The sequence below is a fragment of the Fundulus heteroclitus genome, chromosome 21 (assembly GCF_011125445.2).
Source record: "Fundulus heteroclitus isolate FHET01 chromosome 21, MU-UCD_Fhet_4.1, whole genome shotgun sequence".
Classification (NCBI taxonomy): Eukaryota; Metazoa; Chordata; class Actinopteri; order Cyprinodontiformes; family Fundulidae; genus Fundulus; species Fundulus heteroclitus.
The window spans coordinates 3,911,642-3,932,133 of record NC_046381.1 but is presented as its reverse complement, the minus strand read 5'-3'; the positions used below and the strand labels follow the sequence as shown (position 1 = coordinate 3,932,133).

Below are 20,492 nucleotides of genomic sequence, written 5' to 3'. Positions count from 1 at the left end.
GTCGATAGTTATCCAAGGCAAGGGGGACTTGTGTATTATTTTTTTTAGAAGGATATTACAATTGCATGTTTTATAGAGTGCAAGGAAAAATCTCAGAGACTAATGAAGAATTGACAATTTCAGTTTCATCTTTTTCCAAACAAACAGGGACATTTTTTAACAGATTGCTGGGTTTTGGGTCCAACGCACAAGTTGCAAAGATTAATTGGAGTATAATATCTATTAATTGATGTCCATTCATCGGAAAGCAATAGAATAGAGTTGTATTAGATTAAGCGATTTGCATGACAGGAGAGGCGTACGAACCAGACATGGTGTTAATAGCACCATTTCTAATCTTACACATCTTTGTGAGATGCATTGTCATTGCATTTCTCAACAAAATGAAACTCAGTCAGAGTAGATTTTCCAGGATTAATAAGCCTGTCTGTAGTGTTAATCAAAACCTCACTATTATCGCAGTTAACAGAGATGATTTGAGAGAAATAATGTTTTCTGGCCATATTTATCTCTTTGTGATACTCTTTTTTTTGTAACATTTTGTAAACTGCAACAGTTCAAAGATAATTTGATCTTGCATCCCCTCGTTGCAGCTTGGCAACATGAACTTTTAAGTGTGCTTCCTCCTTCCATATTTCTCCAAGGTGATTTTGCAATACCAGAAATATTTTTTTAATGAAGAGGCACAATGTCATCTAAAAATCCAGCCATGAGGGAATTATATCTGTTAACTGGAAGGTCACATGAGGGCACAGAATAATTGGGAAAGAAATTTGAAGATAAATTCAAACCAGAGGGAAAATCAAAATGTGACTTATCAATTGAAAATGTTAATATTCTATTGAATTCAGTTGTAGTTTCAGAACAGATATTGCGTCTATTCAGAATTTTGTAGCTAGGTGGATGTCTGAATCCAACTTTCATGGTAAATTGTTTTTATAAAAATACAGAAATGATCAATGAACATCGAGGACACAACTTAAGACAATTTTAATACCTCTGGAAAAAAAAAGATTTAACATCAGGATAAGTTAAATACAATAAACTGTTTTACATAGCAGCACTGTTACCCTCCAATTTAAGGCCGTCCACTCTGTACAGAATAAGATTTCTCCAAATGTAGTCAAAGTTTGAAATAAAATCTTTAGAAATCGTTAAGCCAAAGATTGAGACTGTAACACAACTAAAGTGTGCAGAGCTTTTTCTATGAGTGGGAACTGGACTTTGTACGGCATTTTCTAAGGCCTTCAGTGGTGTAATAGGGGGATTGTATGGCTAGGGATATAAAACGCCTGGCTACTGCTGATGGTGTAATATTATTGATATTTTTTGCCACACTTTAGGCCCCTCTATACCATCTTACCAAGTAGAACTGTAACAATGTTACCCAGCTTCCCATAACTACTTCTAGGATAACAAACTGTCTCACATGATTCAAATAATCTCAAAATAAACATCACAGTAAATTCATTTGGAATTAACAAGGTTTACCCAATGCAGTGGGTGATAAACTACAGTTGGGATTTTGAGTGCTGTAAATAGGTAACTCACTACACACAATGTGTTGCATGGGGAATGTTTACCCGGCTGTTCTCTTTAAATTACAAAATCTGCTTTGTATTTTACATATCATATAATCATTTTTTTTCTCTGAATGGACAATGTTTCAACAGTTACCTGGCCTAAACATCTCTTACCTTCTGAACACAACCCGAATAGATGTTCTGTTCGGTCTGAGCAGAGGCCAGCCGTTGTCCTTGGACCGAGATTTTGTGTGCTTGATGAGTTTCACACATTTAAGTCTGGTTCAGAGCCTATAAGTAAGCTTTAAAGTCTGGTCCACAGAAATAATATGTGCAGGGTTCCTGTTAAATCCATATTTGTACTGGGTTGTCATTAGGATGGACAGAATTGCTTCGCTATGCCCCTTAGAACCAGGCGCACGGCGAGTTCCATCCGTCTCCGCTTTTCCCAGCCATGATTGATTGAAGTGCTTCATGACACTAAAACGCTTTTTCTTTTTTCGAAAACGCTCAGCCCAGCATAAAAAGCAGGCCGAGCCTCGCCGTATTATGATGCTGCTCCATGTTTTGGGATTTTGATACTTCCTTAAGTGTCAATCTTTGTACTCAGTGTAACAAAGAAGAAACATTTCCTTGAGCGTTTCACATGGAGCCTTCTTTAAAGTCAATTACAGACCCTGTTCTTCTATAAAGTACCTCTGTGGTTGCTGAAATACGCTACAAAAGAGAATACACTTGGAGCAAAGTCAAAAATGTCATGTTTTATTCAAAACCCCCGAACTGCATGCAGTTGTAGACGTCTTTCTACCCCCCCCCCCCCCCCTTCCCTGTACAGATAAACCTGGCATTACATTCTGATAGTCCTATTAGTATCAATTGTACCGAAATATAATGGCACAGAGTGGTTTGGACATATGTTTTATTATGAGCAATGGAGCAATTTGGCATAGAATCATCTGGGTGTTCAAAGAAGTGGCCTCACTTATCTAAATAGCACAGAGCCACACGCTGAATGTCAAGTTATTAACTAAAGCTGCAACACAGATTCAATTCAGAAGTCAGATTGAATTAGAACAATGCTGAACTGCTAGCTAATCAAAAAGTAGGAAGCCTATTTGGGAATGGATTTGTTCTGCATTATGGTCAATATTCATTGAGATGAATTCAAGAAGGCGGGGCTTTGCTTCCTGCTTTGGGGGCGTTAAGCGTGGGAAGAATGGGTTTAAAAATATTACAAAACTATTACATCCATTTCATGACATTTTGTTGTTTATTCTAAGTTATATTTTTCTTCCCTAAAAAGAGTAGTCTAATCTAGTCCAGCTTGCTCCATCCAATCCTGCTTTACCGGTTGAATGCAGCTGCTCTTCTTTTTCTCAGACCACATGAAGTCTTGACACTGTCTTTCCTTGTTTTCAGGATTCCTGGGATAATGGAAAAAAATAACTGTGTAGTGATGTAATTTAAAAAAAGCTGACTTTTTTTCTTTACCTTTTTTTAAATCAACAACTTAAGCACAACAAAGTTATATTTGTGAAAGTGGGAGTAATATACTGCATATTCATATTGAATCTCTAACAAGGTTTTGGTTCGTTTGGCTGTTACTGTTTTGTTTTTAGAAGTTTTATTCAGCCTTAACTATATCTTTGAATACTGAACAAATCCTAAAAAAGGATATAACTTTTACACATTTTCTTTTTTTAAATCACTTTATTTTGTTGTTCTAAAGTGTCCTGTCTGGCAGTGTAGCATTAAGAATTGCTGTCTTAGCATTACTGCTTTCGCCAAAGTGTTCTTCTTGAGATATATATATATATATATATATATATATATATATATATATATATATATATATATATATATATATATATATATATATATATATATAAAGTCAAAACCTTTATTCTGGGATTATTTTAAATTCAATGGACACAAACGGAAAAATAAGCCGGAAATAAAGGAAGAGAAAAAGAGACAAAATGCTGAAAGGGAGAAAAGGTGACAAAAATGGAGTAGAGGGGAAAAAAGAGAGTTAAGATAATTTTTACTTAAGTTCAAGATTGCATTCAACAGTATTTGTATTAATTTGCATGACAGAAATGCAGACATATTTTTAAAGAACATCACTAAGAAATCTGTTCTTTACACCCAGATTGCCAAAGAGTGAAGGCATGCATTAAAAGCCAAGCAGTGGTTTCAGTACATCATAAAGTAACAGTGGCAGTCTTCAGCTTGAGTGCAAGTTTATACAATAAAGATTTATTTGGCAATTTCAACGTGTCAGGGGGATAGCAGAACTGTTGCGCAAGAGGTAGTAGCTGTGAAATGTAACAGACCGGCACCATACCCAGGAATTTAAAAGCGTTTTGTGGGGATTCCAAGCTCCCTTTGATTCACTAGGAAAAAACTGATTGGCACGCATGACTCCTATTTCTCCCATCAATTGTTTCAGCAGTGGTTGTGTAATAAACGGCTGCTGTGAATGGAAGCAGCTGAAATTCCTATACATAATCAGTCTTTGTTCTTGTGTTGAACAAGCTAGTGTTACATATGTGTTGGTTAAAAGGAAAGTTAAGAGACTGAGTCAAGTTAGCAGCAGATCATATGTCAGAGTTTGGAACAGGAATCATTGATGGAACTCATATTTATCTCCCTTATCTCAGAGGATTATGGTTTATTTCAGGGGTTCCCAAAGTGGGGGTCTGAACCCCCTTTGGGGTTCGCCATGCATTGATGCTGAGGTCCTAAAACAATTTATTTCTTTGTTTGTGAAACTGATACCAGAGTACACCTCACAGATTCCTCATTTTAACACAGGGGAAGGCTGCACTTATCTGTAAGAGTTCTTATAAAAAAATACGACTTAATTCTCTTAATTCTACATCTTTATTCTTGTAATCTGCCCCCAACCCCTCCCCCCTCCAAGGAAAAAAAAAAGAAGGAAATAAATCCCACCCACTCAAAAGTCGGTCACAGGCTGAAAAGTTTTGGGAACCTCTGGTTTATTTGATGATTTTATCCAAGGACCTCGGCAGACGTTTTGTGCTGAAAGACGATAAACAAAAATTTTTTGTTCCCTAAAACAATGCCACCTATTTTCTCCATGCATTCCTTGTTCTTTTGGAAAAGCAAGAGGGCTCACTCCATCCTTTACGTGCTACCAGGAAGAAGCGGCTCATCTATTTGGCACGTTTCTGCTGGAAATGTCTTTATTCTGTTGATCAATTCCTACATTCAGCAATAGACAGAATGTCTCTGTTGTTCCCCACCATATGTAATCACTCCATATATGGTCACGCAGATTCCTTTTTATAAAAACCTACCTTTAAAGATTTTTTAACTGTCAGAGAAATTAGTTTTAAAACAACATAACTTTCAAAAACTGTAGGCTTTCCGATCATGAATGGTAACCTTCATGTATCCAGCAGGGATGGTCCAATTTGGTTGTAATTTGGTACGCATGCATACCACCAATGTGTAGGAGCCACCTTGTCTAAAAGGGACAACATTGGGCAAAGTGAGTCACATCAAAAAATAGTGTCTAACATCTAACAGTGTGAAGGTCACATTTTTAGTTTGGACTTGTTTACCATTGGCCTGACATGACACTTGTAGATCCCACATGCCAGGAATTTGACCAATATACACCAGCTAGGCATTAAAAAAAAAACTCAATACGATCCCTGCCAAACTGTTTAGCACATGTAATGCCATCTAAAGCACCCATGAGACTTCTCCTGTATCTGATGACCTTCACTCTCTCCTTTTGACTGATTTTCACAGGCTTTGGCTGCTGCTTGTAACACATGATTGCTGGTATTTTGCAATTTGAATTATTTTCCATTTCCATCGATGGTGTGCATGTGTCTCAATTAGGGTCTAGATTGTACCTCTCCTTCAAGTTCCCCGAACTTATTTTGTCCACGACTGTGTTTTAATTGGATAGATTTTATCCAGTGTTTTTCTTTTATTCACAAAAGCCCAGGCATTTATTCATTAACACTATTCCAAACAAGAAACTCAGTCACCCAAGTCAGCTCTGCTCCTTTTGAATTCGTGTTTGAAATGCAACTACTCACACAGTCCGCTGAGTCTCTAAACTAGAAAATATGAGCCGTTTGAATTCAATCACTGCGGGTTGAGTGAATGCTCTCCTCCTGTGGCAGCAGCCATAACTTTCTGTGTGAAATGAAACATCTGACATCAAAATGAAAAATCGTTGGATAGCACCTGATCCAGACCTCTCTGAGGGACCAGATGGACCTGCGGAGCTTTTACAGAAATATCTCCTCAAGTGTTGCTCCGACAGTCCTGAGTTCAGAGTTTATTTCGTACCAACATTCTTATTACATATCATCTAATTCACCATCCTGTTTTTTTTTTTTTGTTTGTTTGCAATCCAGTTTTCTTGACTTGATGTTATATACTTGTAAATAATATCTTCTTTCAGCAATTAAAAACCTTCTTGTGAAAAGTGAAATACTTTTTTCTGCTGTTGGAAGCGTTTGCTGTTAATTTTTTTTTTTTAAATCCTGCTTAATTTCGTCAAAAATAAATAAATATTGAAATACTAGAGTTGTAGCGATGAATCAGACGAACACCGACACACAGGGAGAAAGATGTGCATATTGTCAGCTAAAAAAGATTTTCCTATTATTTACCAAAAATGAGTTTAAAATGTGATGAAGGCTGACCTAGAAAAAAAGAGTCGGTGCCAGCTGCTCCGTGAAGCTCGGAGGTCACGTTTTCAGGCTGAATTCATCGAGTAAGGTTTCCTGGTTTCACATTCTCCAGTTTAGTGTATCACTTATTTGACTGGTCAGATGGGAAAATTGTAATTGGTTTGAAAATGCTGGAATATGATTTGAATGTAAAAATTATTACTTTAGTAGTTTTAAAAACTTTAAGACCAAGCTCCCATTTAGAATGGGAAAAATATTCCAAACGTTGATTTGTTGTAAACAAGTCCAGGTTACAACGTTTGAATCCAAAATTTTTCAATTGATTGCAATGTTTTCATGACCAAAAGAAAGTATCGCCTCCATAAAACTGAGTTTACTCTTCAGAACTGTTTGGCTACTTTTCTAGAACTTACCAGGTAATCTTCAGGGACTTGGAGATTAAATATCAGAGTGCGTTTTCCTGGTGAATTCTTGAACCTTTCAAGAATTTACGAGGCTCTTTCACTGAAAATACTAGTTACAAAAACTTTTCGCTCCCTTTTCCAGAATTTACCAGGTACTTTACTGGAGCGTATTGGTCGCTTTCCTGAAACTAAATGGCTGCTTTTTCAGAAGTTATTTAATTTGCAGGCAATGCTTACTTTTACTTTATGGTTATGGCAAGTATCTGGCAGGTTCCAGAAAAGTAACCAGCAAGAACCATTGGACTCCTAATTGATCTCTAAATGTGACGGCAATTTGTTTTACTTCACCCTTTGAATGGGCTAAAGGCCCACAAGTCTTTCACTTAAGAAAGTAAATTTGATTTTGTTGCAATAAAAAATGTCTGGGGATCAATAAATTATTCATAGAGGGAACCTTTACAATCTCACAGCTGAAAGAACTTGACTCGGGCCTCTCTCTATGAATCTAAATATTCTATCTGTATTGTACTCAAGTTTCCTTTTAGTGTGGGGTTAGTTGGCAACTTTAAGTTGCTCTAAAGACTATACTCCACATATGCATTGGTCTTATGTGTCTCTTTGTTGGGCCAGTAATGAACCACTGACCAGTCAGGGTTGTATCTTACCTCCTGCTTGGTCATTATTGGGATATGCCCAAACTACCCCAACCCTCGAGAGGATTAATAGGATAAAAAAATGGCTGAGAAAATGTGATTAAATGAAATGTCAAGATGAATAATGACTGGAAATGCTATCTGATACTTCCAACACATGTTCAAAAGATCAAAGCCTTCTGGGTGACAGAAGAAAAGAGGACCAGTTGCCTAATATTTAAGAACTTGGGACAGTCATGTTCCAGTTCACTGAGAATCTACATCGACTCGGTGGCATACTCATAAGCATCATTACCTCCCACATCATGTGTTTATGTCCCAGCAGGGGCTTTTCTCTGGGGAATTTGCCTGTTCTTTCCCTGCATGTGTGACTTTTTCTCCAGGTACTACGGTTTTCTCCTGTGGTCCAAAAACAGACACCTTTGATTAACAGAAGATTTACTCTTTCCTTTAGCGGCAAGTGTGGGCAGTTGTTTCGTGTATGGTATGTGTCGTTGTTAAATTATATCCTTATTTCATGGTTAACAATGGCAACCATATGAGAGAAAGCAAAGAAATTGTGAAATAATTTCACAGAACGGCTTTTAATAATGTGCAAATCAGAGGTAAAAGCACGTCTTTTGTCCACATCCAAAGAACGCGTTTCTTCCACTTTCTAATAATACCACAGAATGCAGCTTTATACCAGCAGCTATCTTCTGTCTCTCTTAACCTTTCTCTTATTTATCCATCTTTTCTGTCTCTATCGTGTAAATGGATACATGGTTATATTCTGAAGGCTACCTGCCATTCCTCCTTCCTACTTCTTGATTGAATGACAATCTCTTTAAATTCTAGATCTGCGTCAGTTTATAATGTTTTTGAGCACAACTTTATTCAATTCTCATTTTATTACATTTGGGGTCTGTTTCTGATCCATTCATGGGGTCTATCTAGCAACAAAATTGCCTTTTCCCTGATAATAAATAAAGCAGCAATTTTTTTCAGGGATGGACTCAGGAAGGTAGAATCTTGTTTCCAGCAGAAAAGCTTTTGATGATTTACGACAATCAAAGCAAATGGTATTTTTGTAGGACATCTGAAAATAATCATTGGGCTGTTGATGAAAACATGCTATAATGAGCATTAATGCTTATAATAATCGGGTTTAAACAGACACGGTCATCCTCATGTCACGCAAACGTCCTCGTATATTGAAATAATCGGGGCACCACATGAAACAAACAAATGTGTCCTTTTTTAAGTTGTAACACAACAGAAAAAAATTGACAAAGGACCCGTTGGATCCTGCGCTCCCGACATAAGCGATACTAATTCTGTCGGGTATAATCTTTGGTCATCTAAGCGTTGACCTAACCTGACTCATGCCAGACGTATGTTGCTCCGCCTAGCTTCACTCACATACATCTGGGACATCGCCCATAGAAAATTATTTTTCCAACCAATTTTATGGTCTGGCCAATCAGGACGCAGGGCTGGAGTTTCATAGATGTGATGTAGTGGAGACGCGACCATGACGTGAGACTGTTTTGATAGCAATGGCGGCTCGTCGAGGAAGCAAGCGTTAACATTGATGCTGCTATTTCTTCTGTGTTGTCCAATCTACTTAATATTGTTTCATTAAAAGAACATCAGAGAACGGCTCTGAAGGCTTTTGTTGGTGGAAACGATGTTTTCGCCCTTCTCCTGACCGGATTTGGCAAGTTTTGTTTTCCGGGGCGCGCCCGCGTCCGCTGCAGACGCTGCGTCGCTCTCATCAGCGTCACGGGTTGGCTTCGGTGTGAGTGGTTGAAATAGCACATCGATAAAGATGACAGACAAGTGGCTTATTCAATCATATGCAAGAATTTTTGATAAGGCCCAGCCTTCAATAAAGGCAATTCCTATGGCGGTGTCCCAGATGTATGTGAGTGGAGCTAGGCGGAGCGTCATGCGTCTGGCTTGAGTCAGGTTAGCGTTGACTGCCCCATGTTCCCCAATCAGAACAGACTCCACCAATGTCTTTGCGGCTAGTAGCTAGATGCTAACTTGTTAGTGCCGCAATACTCAGAAACTGGGCCCGTTTCCAAAAAAGCAGAAACCTACACTAAGGCAGGTAAAAATAAGTTGCCACTCTGAGCGCTCTCTCTCCTGGCGGGAGTGTGAGTTTGCACACAGGTGACTCTGAGCTGAAAGTAAATGAGCGATGACTTGGCTTAGGGAAAACATTAAAGGCGGCTGCACAGCTGGTTGTACTGTTCGCCACGCTGACCCTCCGCAGACGTTTTACACTGATTGGCTAATTCTTGTGACATATTCCTACGTCAGTCAGTCCATGGTGCGAAGAGGCTGCAGAAGCTTGAGAGTCGCAGCAGTTTATAGTGACGTCACGCACGCATTCGTAAAATTGAGCTCTGCGCGTAACTGTCCGTGAGCTCATGTCCGCCTTATTATGCAGAAGCTTAGAGATAGAAATGGCTCAGGATGCGCTATTTAGAAAGGGTCATTTTAATAAAATTAACCATGAACACGCACAGACATGCAGTATAATAATTTACTACATGCCCTGACCTTCTTGGAGGGCAGGCAATTTTGTTGGCGGGGTGCCCCCCCTTGTAGAGCAGTAGGGGAAGCACTGAAATTCCTCTTGTCTTGAAGGAGTCTGTGGGCTCAGATTTTCATTCTGAGGAGGGAAGGAGAAAAGGAGGAATGAGAGGTTCCCTTTATGGCAGCAGCTACCTCCAGATCAAATGAGTGCAGACCGTTGTTGCGGTACCAAATGCATTTTTCTGTGAAAGAAGAGCAAACAACAACACTGAACACTTTATTATAGTACTCCAGTTCTCCCCCACAGACCTGTTGCCAGTTCACTAACGAAGATGGAGCACTGCCCCCTACCAACCTTGTCAGGAATACGCCCGTACTGGCAAGAGAGGGGTGGAAAAATTACATCTAAACTCATGTCCCAGTTAGTGAAAAAGTTACAAAGATTGTTGGAAAGTTACAGAAGTTTTTAATAACGGCCCATTCTTTTTAAAAACACCAGTCCTCCAATAGGGCTTCCCAGTCTCGTAATAAGAATCAGGACGAGCGCCAACACAGACCATATCGTGCTAATGGGATTGGGTATCCATGCATGTATTCATTCAGTCACAGCATGCATGCTGTCCATTTTTTAGTGCCACCACTGTTCAGCGGGCTTACACGTCGCGTTATCTACAGAATATAAATCAGGGGAGTCGGTATTAGATCAGTACTGCGTATTGGCAGATACCCAGAGGTGTTTGGAAGTTGCTACCAGGGGCGTAAAGAGATGGATTGGTGTTATGACAAGCATCTTTTGTCGTGCTCTTGCTTCGGCCCTCCTAATTGTACAAACAGAAGACACCTAAAGGTGTTATTGGAGCAAATGACTTGTGATTATGATTGCAGCGGAATCAGTGTTGGTTCTGCATTGTTCTCTGCTTGTTTCTGTTGCTGCGGGGGGAGAAAAAAAAAAAGGTTGGCGCTTTTCCGTGACATCCTGGCATCAATGGCTGCAACTTTTCTTGCTGTTGTTCTTCTCTAGATAAAATAAACCCAAACCTAGGTTTTCAGAGTTGGGCTTACATTGATCCAGACACTTTGATAAACAACTTTTATTGAAACTTTTCAGATCCATGGACTTGACTTAACACACGGTGTAAGCTATAAACACAACATAAATTTAGATTGGTTCTGGGCAAGGCTTGGGATCGATTATTTTATTTTTTTATTTATTTTTTCCAAAGCGGTGGGGATAATTTGTGAAGTGCAATCTGTGACACGGAGATATCGCCACATCTTTATTACATCCCATCGCACAGACTGATTAAATTGATCTGGGTATTGATGGACTGCCGTAGACACCTCATCGAGACTCCTGAAGCAACTTCTGCACGTTTACTTGCTTCTCTTCGGCACATTCTCTTGCACAACTTGGCAGAGGTGGCATTGTATCCCGTCTGTTCGTGCATCATTCCTTCCCTCCCTCCATTCCCCTTCCCTCCTGTTTTTCTGCCTCTTTGCCCACCTGCCAGCTCCAAGCTAACACACCTTATTCTCCCCGAAGCAGTGATGAAGATGTAAAGAGCCCCGTTTTGGCCATGCTTGCTGGCATATGTCTCTCTCATGGCCAAACCAACAGATTCTTCTTTCTTTTTTTTTTGAGCGTCCAATTAAGTTGAGTTGCGGAACCTGACAAAACGATCCTGCCAGCCACATGTGCTGGAGGAGCTCAGTAAGAGGAGGGGGGGGGGAAAAAAGCAGGGAGAAGCCTGAGAATGAATCTGGTAGGGTGGGAGCGCGCAGCCAAACACACAAACTGAATGCAGCTACTACAAGTGAGAGTTCGAGAAGATGACATCCTGGGGAGACACTGACTGATAAACCCCACAATCGCTGATGAGAAGGATCGAGAAGCTGAGAAAAGTCAAAAAAGGGGGTAGGTAGGGGGGGAGGGTAGGATCGCCTGAGAGAGAGAGAGAGAGAAGGAGAGAGAGTGAGAGAAAGAGAGAGAAAGGGATTTCCAGAGTCCGTCTGAGTGAACGGATCGGCGTGTATCTCGTTTTATCTGTGTTGGCTCGCGCTTGATTGGCAAATGTGAGACTGAGCTCTGACTCCGGCAGCCAGCTGACGGCGCTGGTCACGGGCGGCGGTCATCCTCCCACTTTCGGCGAAGTCTTGCTTATTAAGGACTTTTTTTTTTTTCTTTTTTTTAAAGAAAAGGAGAGCGGAACTGCTGCGTTGTGAGGAGTTTATGGTGCAACTTCAGTCATGTCAATGCTAATTGTTACTCAGAGGATTGATCCCACCACCACCTCCAAAATGGTAAGGCTATTTCTGTGTGTACACCACAGAACTGAAGTCTCTTTTTCTTAGTCTTGTGTATATACGATTACAAACAGGAAGGCATGTCTCTGTTTTTTTTTTTTTTTTTTAACTTGCTTCCAAAGTCATCCAAAAGCATGTTGTGGCTTGTTTGACGTGAAGTCTTACTTCTGGACCTCTTTTTAAGTCTTCTTCTTCTCTCAGTGGAGCCACATCGATGTGAATGTTGTATCACACATAAAAAAAAAAAAGACTGGACAGGAACAATGTTGATGGCAAGAGTTTAAACCCCCTGAAGGGTTTTCCCTCATAACTCCCTTGACATTTCTTATGGCACCTCAGGCTAGAATAAATCTGTCTCCCACTGTTCCCTGTTGCATCACTCTCCCTCCTCTGTTTGTTTTCCGTCTTTATCCCAAACCCTTTTAAAGTTCCTATGCTTAAGCAGGTCTGATGGAGAGCTTGGGTCAAAGGGGCTCGGTGAGGTTTGGGGCACATGTTTACTCGTGCAACGTCCTCTGTAATTTATTCTGCCCTGGGTTTCAGATTTCTGCAGGATGAATGTCACAAATGTTTCGCGGTTGATCGCCAGACTCTGAAATCAACAGTTTTGATACCTCCCGGCTTTTTTTTTTTTTTTGCGGCAACGTGTACGTGAAATAATTAAAGGCAGCAGTGCAGTAGCACAGAACAGCGTTGGAGATTAGGTAGAACAGCTACAGCCCAGGTAGCAGACGTTTGTAATTTGGCGGAGGGGGAAAAAAAAGGGTCAAACTTACCTCTCTGGAAAAGATCTGCTGCGCAAACGTGAGCCTTTATATCGGGGGCGATAATTGAAGTTTGAAGCAAGTTGAAACTAAAACAGATGATTTGAAGCATAGAATTCATCAAAGACACGTTTACACACAGAGAGGTAGGGGTAAAGTGAAATAGTAAGAACGAAATAGTAAGGGAAGTTCAAGTGGGAGATTTCAGTCACTTTGGTGCGTGATTACAATTTAAATCAAGGTCACATCTGCAGCATTGTGGGCCCTTACTAATAATATATTAGAAACTCTTTTTAGAACATATTTCAGTAACAGACATTAACATTTGCTTTGACTGTGAATACTTTTATCCAGTGTTAGGATCTCAGAAGGATTATTATGATTGGGGGCAGGTTATTGTTTTTACAGATTTTTCCAAAACCTTCAGCTGTGCAGAAACAGAGCGTAGAAATGCGTGTTGGTCCAGTAGGGACTTCTTTGGTAATCACAAACTTTTTGTTTGTGTTCTCCTGGAGATGTTTCTTTCACACTAAATACGTTTTTGCTTGATATTTTGTGTCTTCTATGCCAAAGATGTAGGATTTTACGTTTTTTTTAAACGTAAAGTTATAATAAATTAATTAAACTTTTTTTTTTTTTTTTATTTATTTCTTGCAGCATGTGGACAACCCTGCATAAAGATGCATACTAAGACTCTTTGGTTTTGGGCATCTTTTCTAATTCTCTACCTCATTTTTGTGCGTTGTCGATTGTTGAATCAGAAGTGGTTAGGCTACGTTGTTGCTGGGTCAGGTAGTTTTGCAGTTTGATTTAATTGGAAGTATAAACAACTAACTCCCGAGCATTTCCTTTGTACACCCCTGATGCTGTAGCCTTTCTGATGTGTCCTCCGCACAGAAATGCTACAACTGCAAATTCCATGGCCTGAGCTCCAGGAGACCACTTATACCACACACGTGCCACTGTAACACCATTTCTGCAAACACTGTGTATTATTTCAAAGCAAGAACCCATATTTATTAGTTTTTAGGTACCTTGGATCGTGCATCTCTCCCTTAGTGTCAGTTTTGTGTATAGCTTACCCGTGTCGCTGCATTTGTGGTCCCTGACAACCGCAAATCATGACAACAATGACGTTACATATGTAACTCCGTCTACTAGCTCTGTCTGCACAATAACATCTGCATGCAAGATTCATTAAGTGGCAGATAGAAGTGTCTCTTGTTTTCACCTTAATTCCCTTGGACTGTATGTAGACCAGTGAACTCTTTCTCCCCAACATAGTCTGTCAGTCATTTTAAAGAATATAATTCCTTAAGCTCTTGCACACTATATATTAACTATAAATTTACACACGTTGCACAGTGCATCTTAAGAATAGACATTTCCCATCTGACGGCTGAAGTGTTTCTACAAACGCCAGCATATGAAAGCGCCCACACCCACTGTGATTTATCCTGGCACCTGTTTTCTGACTAGCATTACCTTTTAAAATACCTTTTAAATAATCATTTAAACCATTTGATCTCAGAGAAGATCATTTAAAGGTGAAACCAAATCTGACAAGTAATCAAAACTGCTTTTGCAACCATAAACTGAGACTTAGTTCATTGGGACTGAGTTTTATCCATAGATGAGTGTGGGCCCACGTCCAGCACGTTACCCAGAATCAAATGAACAGGTTATTAGCTGGCTCCTGCAGAACTTTGTGACTGAGGAACTAATTTTGTTATTTGGGTCTGCTGTGCTGGAGCAGGAACACATCTACAACCTACACGACACCGGCCATTTTCGATCAGCTCGACTTAGTGCCTGATTGTGAAATGGAAGGAAAGTGTAACTGGCTATCAGGAGTTTTCCCTGAATTAAATTCTGAAATTTTCTTTGATTTATTGGGATTTAGTGCTCTATGATTCAATGCCCTTAAATGCAAGTGGTATAAATAATTTTGCAAGGCACTATTATTTCATAAGAGGCAAAATGAAGGACAATATTTGCTCAAATGGAAACAGAGGGACTCTGTTCCAGGTGGCGGACATCTGTGACAGAGCAATCTGAAAAGAGACCATATGTTAGAAAATGTTCATGCGGATCTGGGAAGAATGGGGTGTTCAAGCTGAAAAATGCTTTTCTTGTATAAGTTATCCTGCCACGAAAACCTAGAGCTTTGTCCCATAAAGCGTCAGAGGAGGTTTTAATTATGTCATTAAGAGCTAATTATTGACTTTCACTTTTAACTCAGCTGGCTTGTTTTTTAATTACCTCAACACTCAGAGTATCAGCAATTAAAGTGATAAAAAGCGTTGAACCACAGGAAAGTCCACTATTTGTACTTATTTTTTTCCTTATAACTTAAGTTGCACGCAACCTTGATGTGCAGGATCCATCGCCCTCCTCCCTCGTACACCGAACCTGCCGTCGCCTCTTCGACACGTGCAGATCGGTTGATTTACAGCTGAAAAAAAACCCAGCCGCCGGGCCTGTTTTGGATGTTTGATGAGCTGAAATTTAACACAAAGTTCTCAAGTTCTCCTCATACCTCCTCAGGCAGACAGCACTCATCACTGCTACTCTACATGAAGACGTCCCATTTCCCGCCTAATGTGTCCAATTCCAATCTCTCTGTAAAATTGAAATGGTTTGCAGCTCATGAAGTATTATCCCTGATGGAAATATCTCACTTTAAACACTAGAGACTCTTTATGCGCCAAGCGAAGGATGTTGGAATGCATTTTAATGACGCTTTAAGACGGAAGTAAAAATGTTATTGAAAAACACTTTTTTTGTTTTCTCCTCTGTTGTGCGCGGCAGATTGGTTCTGTGGAAATGGGGGTTATATCAGTGAGGAGGAAGAAAAAGCTAAATTCAGTATTGATTCTTCTTGGAATGACAGATAATTGACTGCAACACGCTGCAAAGGCTGAAACATGAATAAATAATTTTCTCTGCGGACATTCGTCTCCGGCCTAGTTCCTCTATGACATTTAAATCCTGCGTCTCTTCAAAGAAATCGATAATTGCATTAAACGTGCAGGATTTCTGTACAACCTTTGTAGTCATTCAAAAAAAAAAAACATTTTTTTTTTTATTTTTTTATTTTTTTTACTTTCTGAGCCAAAAAAATAAAAAGCTTGGGGAAATGCCCAGTTTTTAGATTGAATGCATTGATTGTTTTTGTGCTAATTTCAGTCGCGGCTAATGCATTCTGGCCACCCCGGCTTGGCGCAGCGTCCACAAGGAGTCTTGAATCTTGCAGGAAAACAACTTAAAAAGCCATCAGGTAATTACCACAGGTTGCTGTGGTCCTAACAAAGCCTTTGTGTTATTTATTTTTTTACTAAGCAGTTGTGGGTTTGATGCACTCAGGAGAGCCACATTTATCAAAACTGTTCATCTTTTCAAGTCACACCTTCTGTTTTCTCTATTCTTTGCCATTCAGCCTCTGCCTTTTTCCCTTCCTCTGGCCAGCCTGCAAACATCTTGCAGCTATGGTTTGAGCAGTCTGAGGGGACACATTAACAATGAGCTCTGGTGTGTGTGTGTGAGACTGGGGGGGGGGGGTCTTTGCAGCAAAACAAGCAGAAACACAGTATAATAAGAAAGGGGGCATCAATGCATTTAAATATTTGTCATAGGCAACCTTCCTAATGAGGCCAAAGGTACTGCATTAAATCAGTTTAATAAGAAGCCATATGGTGAGCGCCTTCCAAACAGCCAAATATTGTTAAAAGCAGCTGAATTAAAAACTCTTCTGAGACATAAGGAGTGTTGCCAAGTGAAACAGATTGAGTTGGACTTTTTTAATTGGTTCGAATTCAAAGTGTAACCATAAAGATCCTTGATAGTTTGGTGCTTAAACATACATCGGACAGGAACTGAAACTCTTCCATTAAAGCAGCGGTTCTCACTTGTCTTCTGTTGTGCCCCCCTTTTTTAAGAATGAAAAAATGACCACACATCTTAACAACATGGGTCAAAAATCTAACTTTTATTGTTTATTATTCATTATTCGTTCCACAGACATTTATAGCTACATTGCCTTAATTAAGTGAAGTCGTTGCTTCACTATAACGATCCTAGAAACATTAAACAATTGGAATGGATAACACAGACTAACATTAAGCTTTCAGATTGGTATTTCCAAAACCTCAACCTCAACCGTCTCAAAGATCAGTTTATTATGATCATGAGTCAGTGCGCTGTCCCTGAAAATGCAACAATTCAAATGAACTCTGCTTGAATGATAGGCTTAAGGCTGGTCGCTCCAGAAGGTTTAATGTTTATTTTATAGTAAAATCAAAATCACACCCCTGTACGAAAGAACCTCGGGGTGCATAGAAGTTGTCTTTGTTGGAAACAGAAACACAAAGGTTATCATTCCGGCTTTGGAGAAAATGTATATTTGACCGAAGGAGCACCTCAACCAACACAGCCTAAGGAACCTGTAAGACGTAATTTAAAAACCAAGTGGGTTTGGGTTGTGCTGGTGCAACTGTTTGTAAAAAAAATTAATAAAAATGTAAGCAGGACTGGGAAGCTGCCAAAACCCCACTTGTGCTGATGGATTAAGGGGATGGAATGAGGTTAAGTAAGGTGGGGCCAAAACAGAGGTGCATCAAGAAATGTCAGATAAAATAGGTCATATAAAGCTGCACCGTGAGATAAAACTGAGGCGATCATTGATTATTATTTTTTTATTAGAATATTCAGACTGAAATTTCTTGATGTGCATAACTCTGATTTAAATGAGTGAGCTCATGAGTGGTGCTAATGTTTTCTGTTAAATCTGAACTGAATGACGTTTGCTGCCAAATTCTGTCGAGCGAGAAACTTTGGGACAAAAAGAAGGCAACATTATCCGCAAATTATTTGTAATTCCTTCCTTTAAAGGCAACGCCTGCTTGTCTGCTGAGTGCACATCATGCAGCCATGATGTCACACACATCAATCAACTATCACTAATGAAAACGTACACCAACTAGGTCTGGTGTGCATGATGTGTATTGTTTACAATTTAAAATTGGAATTGTTTGGAGTATTCATTCGCCCCCAATGCAATACTAAGAACAACCTTGTTCTACAATTACCGTTGCACAAAGACGCTGATATAGACGCACTTTTTGAAAGAAGGCCCAGCAGAGTCTATGCTTCCTGCCACAACTCAGAAACAGCTGCTGGTCCTCTTCTACTCTTCTGTCGTTCAGGCCCTGTCCGCACGAAGATGGGTTGGCTGTATCGGACAAGCGTAGTCGGACGGGATTCCCGTCCAGACGTCCCGCCTGCGAAACCGTCCACATTTGAAACCGGCACGCTTCTTTGTTCTCACAATCTTGGCCGATGAAACTGCTTCAATTAAAGGAATTCTAAAGGATTTAAAGTATGTCCCTGCCAGCTTTGCACATCTAGAGGCTGAAATTGTTCTCTACTTTTTGACCCTCTGTCCTTCTTCCAAACCATCTTTGAGCCATTCCCTCATCATGATGCTGCCGCCTTTACGTTTCATGGTGTTTTAGGGTGATGTCCATTGTCTTTTCCATGTAGGCCCAAAAGTTTATTTTTGCTCTTGTCAGACCAAAGCTCTTTCCTCCACGTGTTTGAATTGGAGTGCATGGCTGATAGTTTGTGTACAAACTCTCTACTTGGGTTACTTTTTTTTGCCATTTTTTTTGTCTTTTTGACTGATGGGGTTAAAAAAACTCCTGTCATAATCTATTGTTACCCATTTCTTCATTTTTTTATGATAACATTAAACATTTATTTTCACTCTTTGTAATTAATATTAAGTCCAAACAAGCTGAACTGAGAATCCACATAAACCAGATGAATATGTGTAACCTTTTTTCTGCGTTGTGACAACCAAAGCTGACTGTTGTCCCAGTAACTACATCTACAAAACAACAAAATGAAACGAGTGCACTTAAAATCTGCATTCACCTGAATTGCACAACCGCTCTGGCATAATCGGACAAATCTGTTTCTTATGTTAGCTTTTTCACATATGTCGCATATAAAAAATTTTCCATCCTCACTCCTCAGCCAGAAGAACTCCCACTTTAAATGGCTTTGTATAGTGCTTTAACTGGTCTAACGACCCCAAGGTGCTTTACACTACAATTAGGCATTCACCCGTTCACACCCAGACGGTGGTGAGCTATGCTAGTAGCCACAGCTGCCCTGGGGCAGACTGGCAGAGGCGAGGTTGCCATATATCGGCACCACCAGAAATGTTAGCACTACTTCCAGCAAGCAATCCGGGGGAAGTGTCTTGCCCAAGGAAACAACGACTGAGACGGTTGGAGCAGGCGATCGGACCAGCAACCCGCCATTTGCAGGAAGAACTCCTTAACTCCTCCACCTGAGTGTTTTTTTGCTCCTCCACTTCCACTCCATTAGTTCCTCTTTTTTCACCTCTTTTATCAAAACCCTCGTCGATATTGTTCTTTGTGAAGGAACTTCGGACAGTCCGCTATGGTGACATTTTTCCTAGTGAAGTGAGAAAGCGTCTGCTATGCTAAATTGCCAACAAGTGGTCAGGAGTGTGAATCGCAGTCTGTCAAATCGGAAGGTGGCCTTCAGATTTTTCCGTCAAGTTTAAGAAAAAAAAAAAAAAAAAACGTCGAAAAACAGAAAATATTCGGCTAAGGCGAGCCCTGCTCCAGCTCCTCCAGTTAACACAGCCCCTTTCAGCAGCCCGTCTAATGGCCTCCTCGCCCGTCCTCTTCGTTCAGGGGGACCACCATGTCTTGGTAGGTTTGCGGCCGTCACCATTTTAATGTGATGGATTGATCGGTGCTCTGTGTATCAGACTTTTCCAAATGTCTTTGCCTTCCTCTCTCTACCATGGATAATTTTTTTTTTTTTTGGGGGGGAAATATCACTGAACTCTTGAAACTTATTTCTTTTCTGTTGGTCTACAAATAAAACCGTTTCCTCTGACTGCCTTTTATTGTCTGAATCGACTCAGTGATTTGTGACTTCTTATTATTCCAAAAACATGCACACATTCAACGACCGCCGCAATTTATCAACCTCGTACAGAGGCTGTTGGTTTTGCACTCAAATTTTTCCCCCCACTTTCTTTCTGTTCCCGCTTCTGGACTTTGTTGGGTTATTGCCGAGCTGCCAGAATGACAAATCAACCCTCGGCAAACAGAGTTTTTCTCTTCTTTTTTTTTTTTTCTCTACTTGGACCACCATACGTGAAATTATTCTGCTTGGCCCTGTCTGGGAAATGGAATCCAAGTCAACAGAGGAGCAGCAGATAACTGAGACGCATTTCTTCTCCTACCCTGCTGCAAATTACCTTTGTGCCTCGAACACTTTACATACACACGTGCTCCAAGGTACAGCTCATGGCTGCTTGCACCTTGCGGCTGTTTTCCGTGTTTTCCTCCCCGCTCCTGCTCACGCTGTCCCTCTAAATATCCCTGGGACATTATCTTGCCCGTTTCGAATAAGATTTTGACTCAATTTGCCGTGCTCCATGTGGCTGTACAGAATAAATTTGCAAGTCGATACGCATGCATCATGAAGTTGAAGAATTAACAGAATATTATTAGTCAAATGTTTTTAACTACTCGTATTTTATCATTTGTGTAGTATTTCTCCTTGGGAATGCTCTGAAAGCAAGTGAGAG

At 40.1% G+C, this 20,492-nt stretch overlaps 1 protein-coding gene across 3 annotated transcripts in view; it reads left to right on the top strand.

Moving 5' to 3' along the window:
• Positions 1–20,492, top strand: part of dpp6a (dipeptidyl-peptidase 6a) — a 350,399-nt gene that overhangs the window by 96,516 nt on the left and 233,391 nt on the right. The window contains exon 1 of one of the 3 annotated variants that reach the window (XM_036124848.1): positions 11,799–12,089. The exons of the other annotated variants lie outside the window; for them this stretch is intronic. Coding sequence (XP_035980741.1) covers positions 12,036–12,089 — 54 coding nt within the window. The 5' untranslated portion in view covers positions 11,799–12,035. Of the gene's footprint in view, positions 1–11,798; positions 12,090–20,492 lie in introns of those variants that run through there. 3 annotated transcript variants of the gene reach the window in all.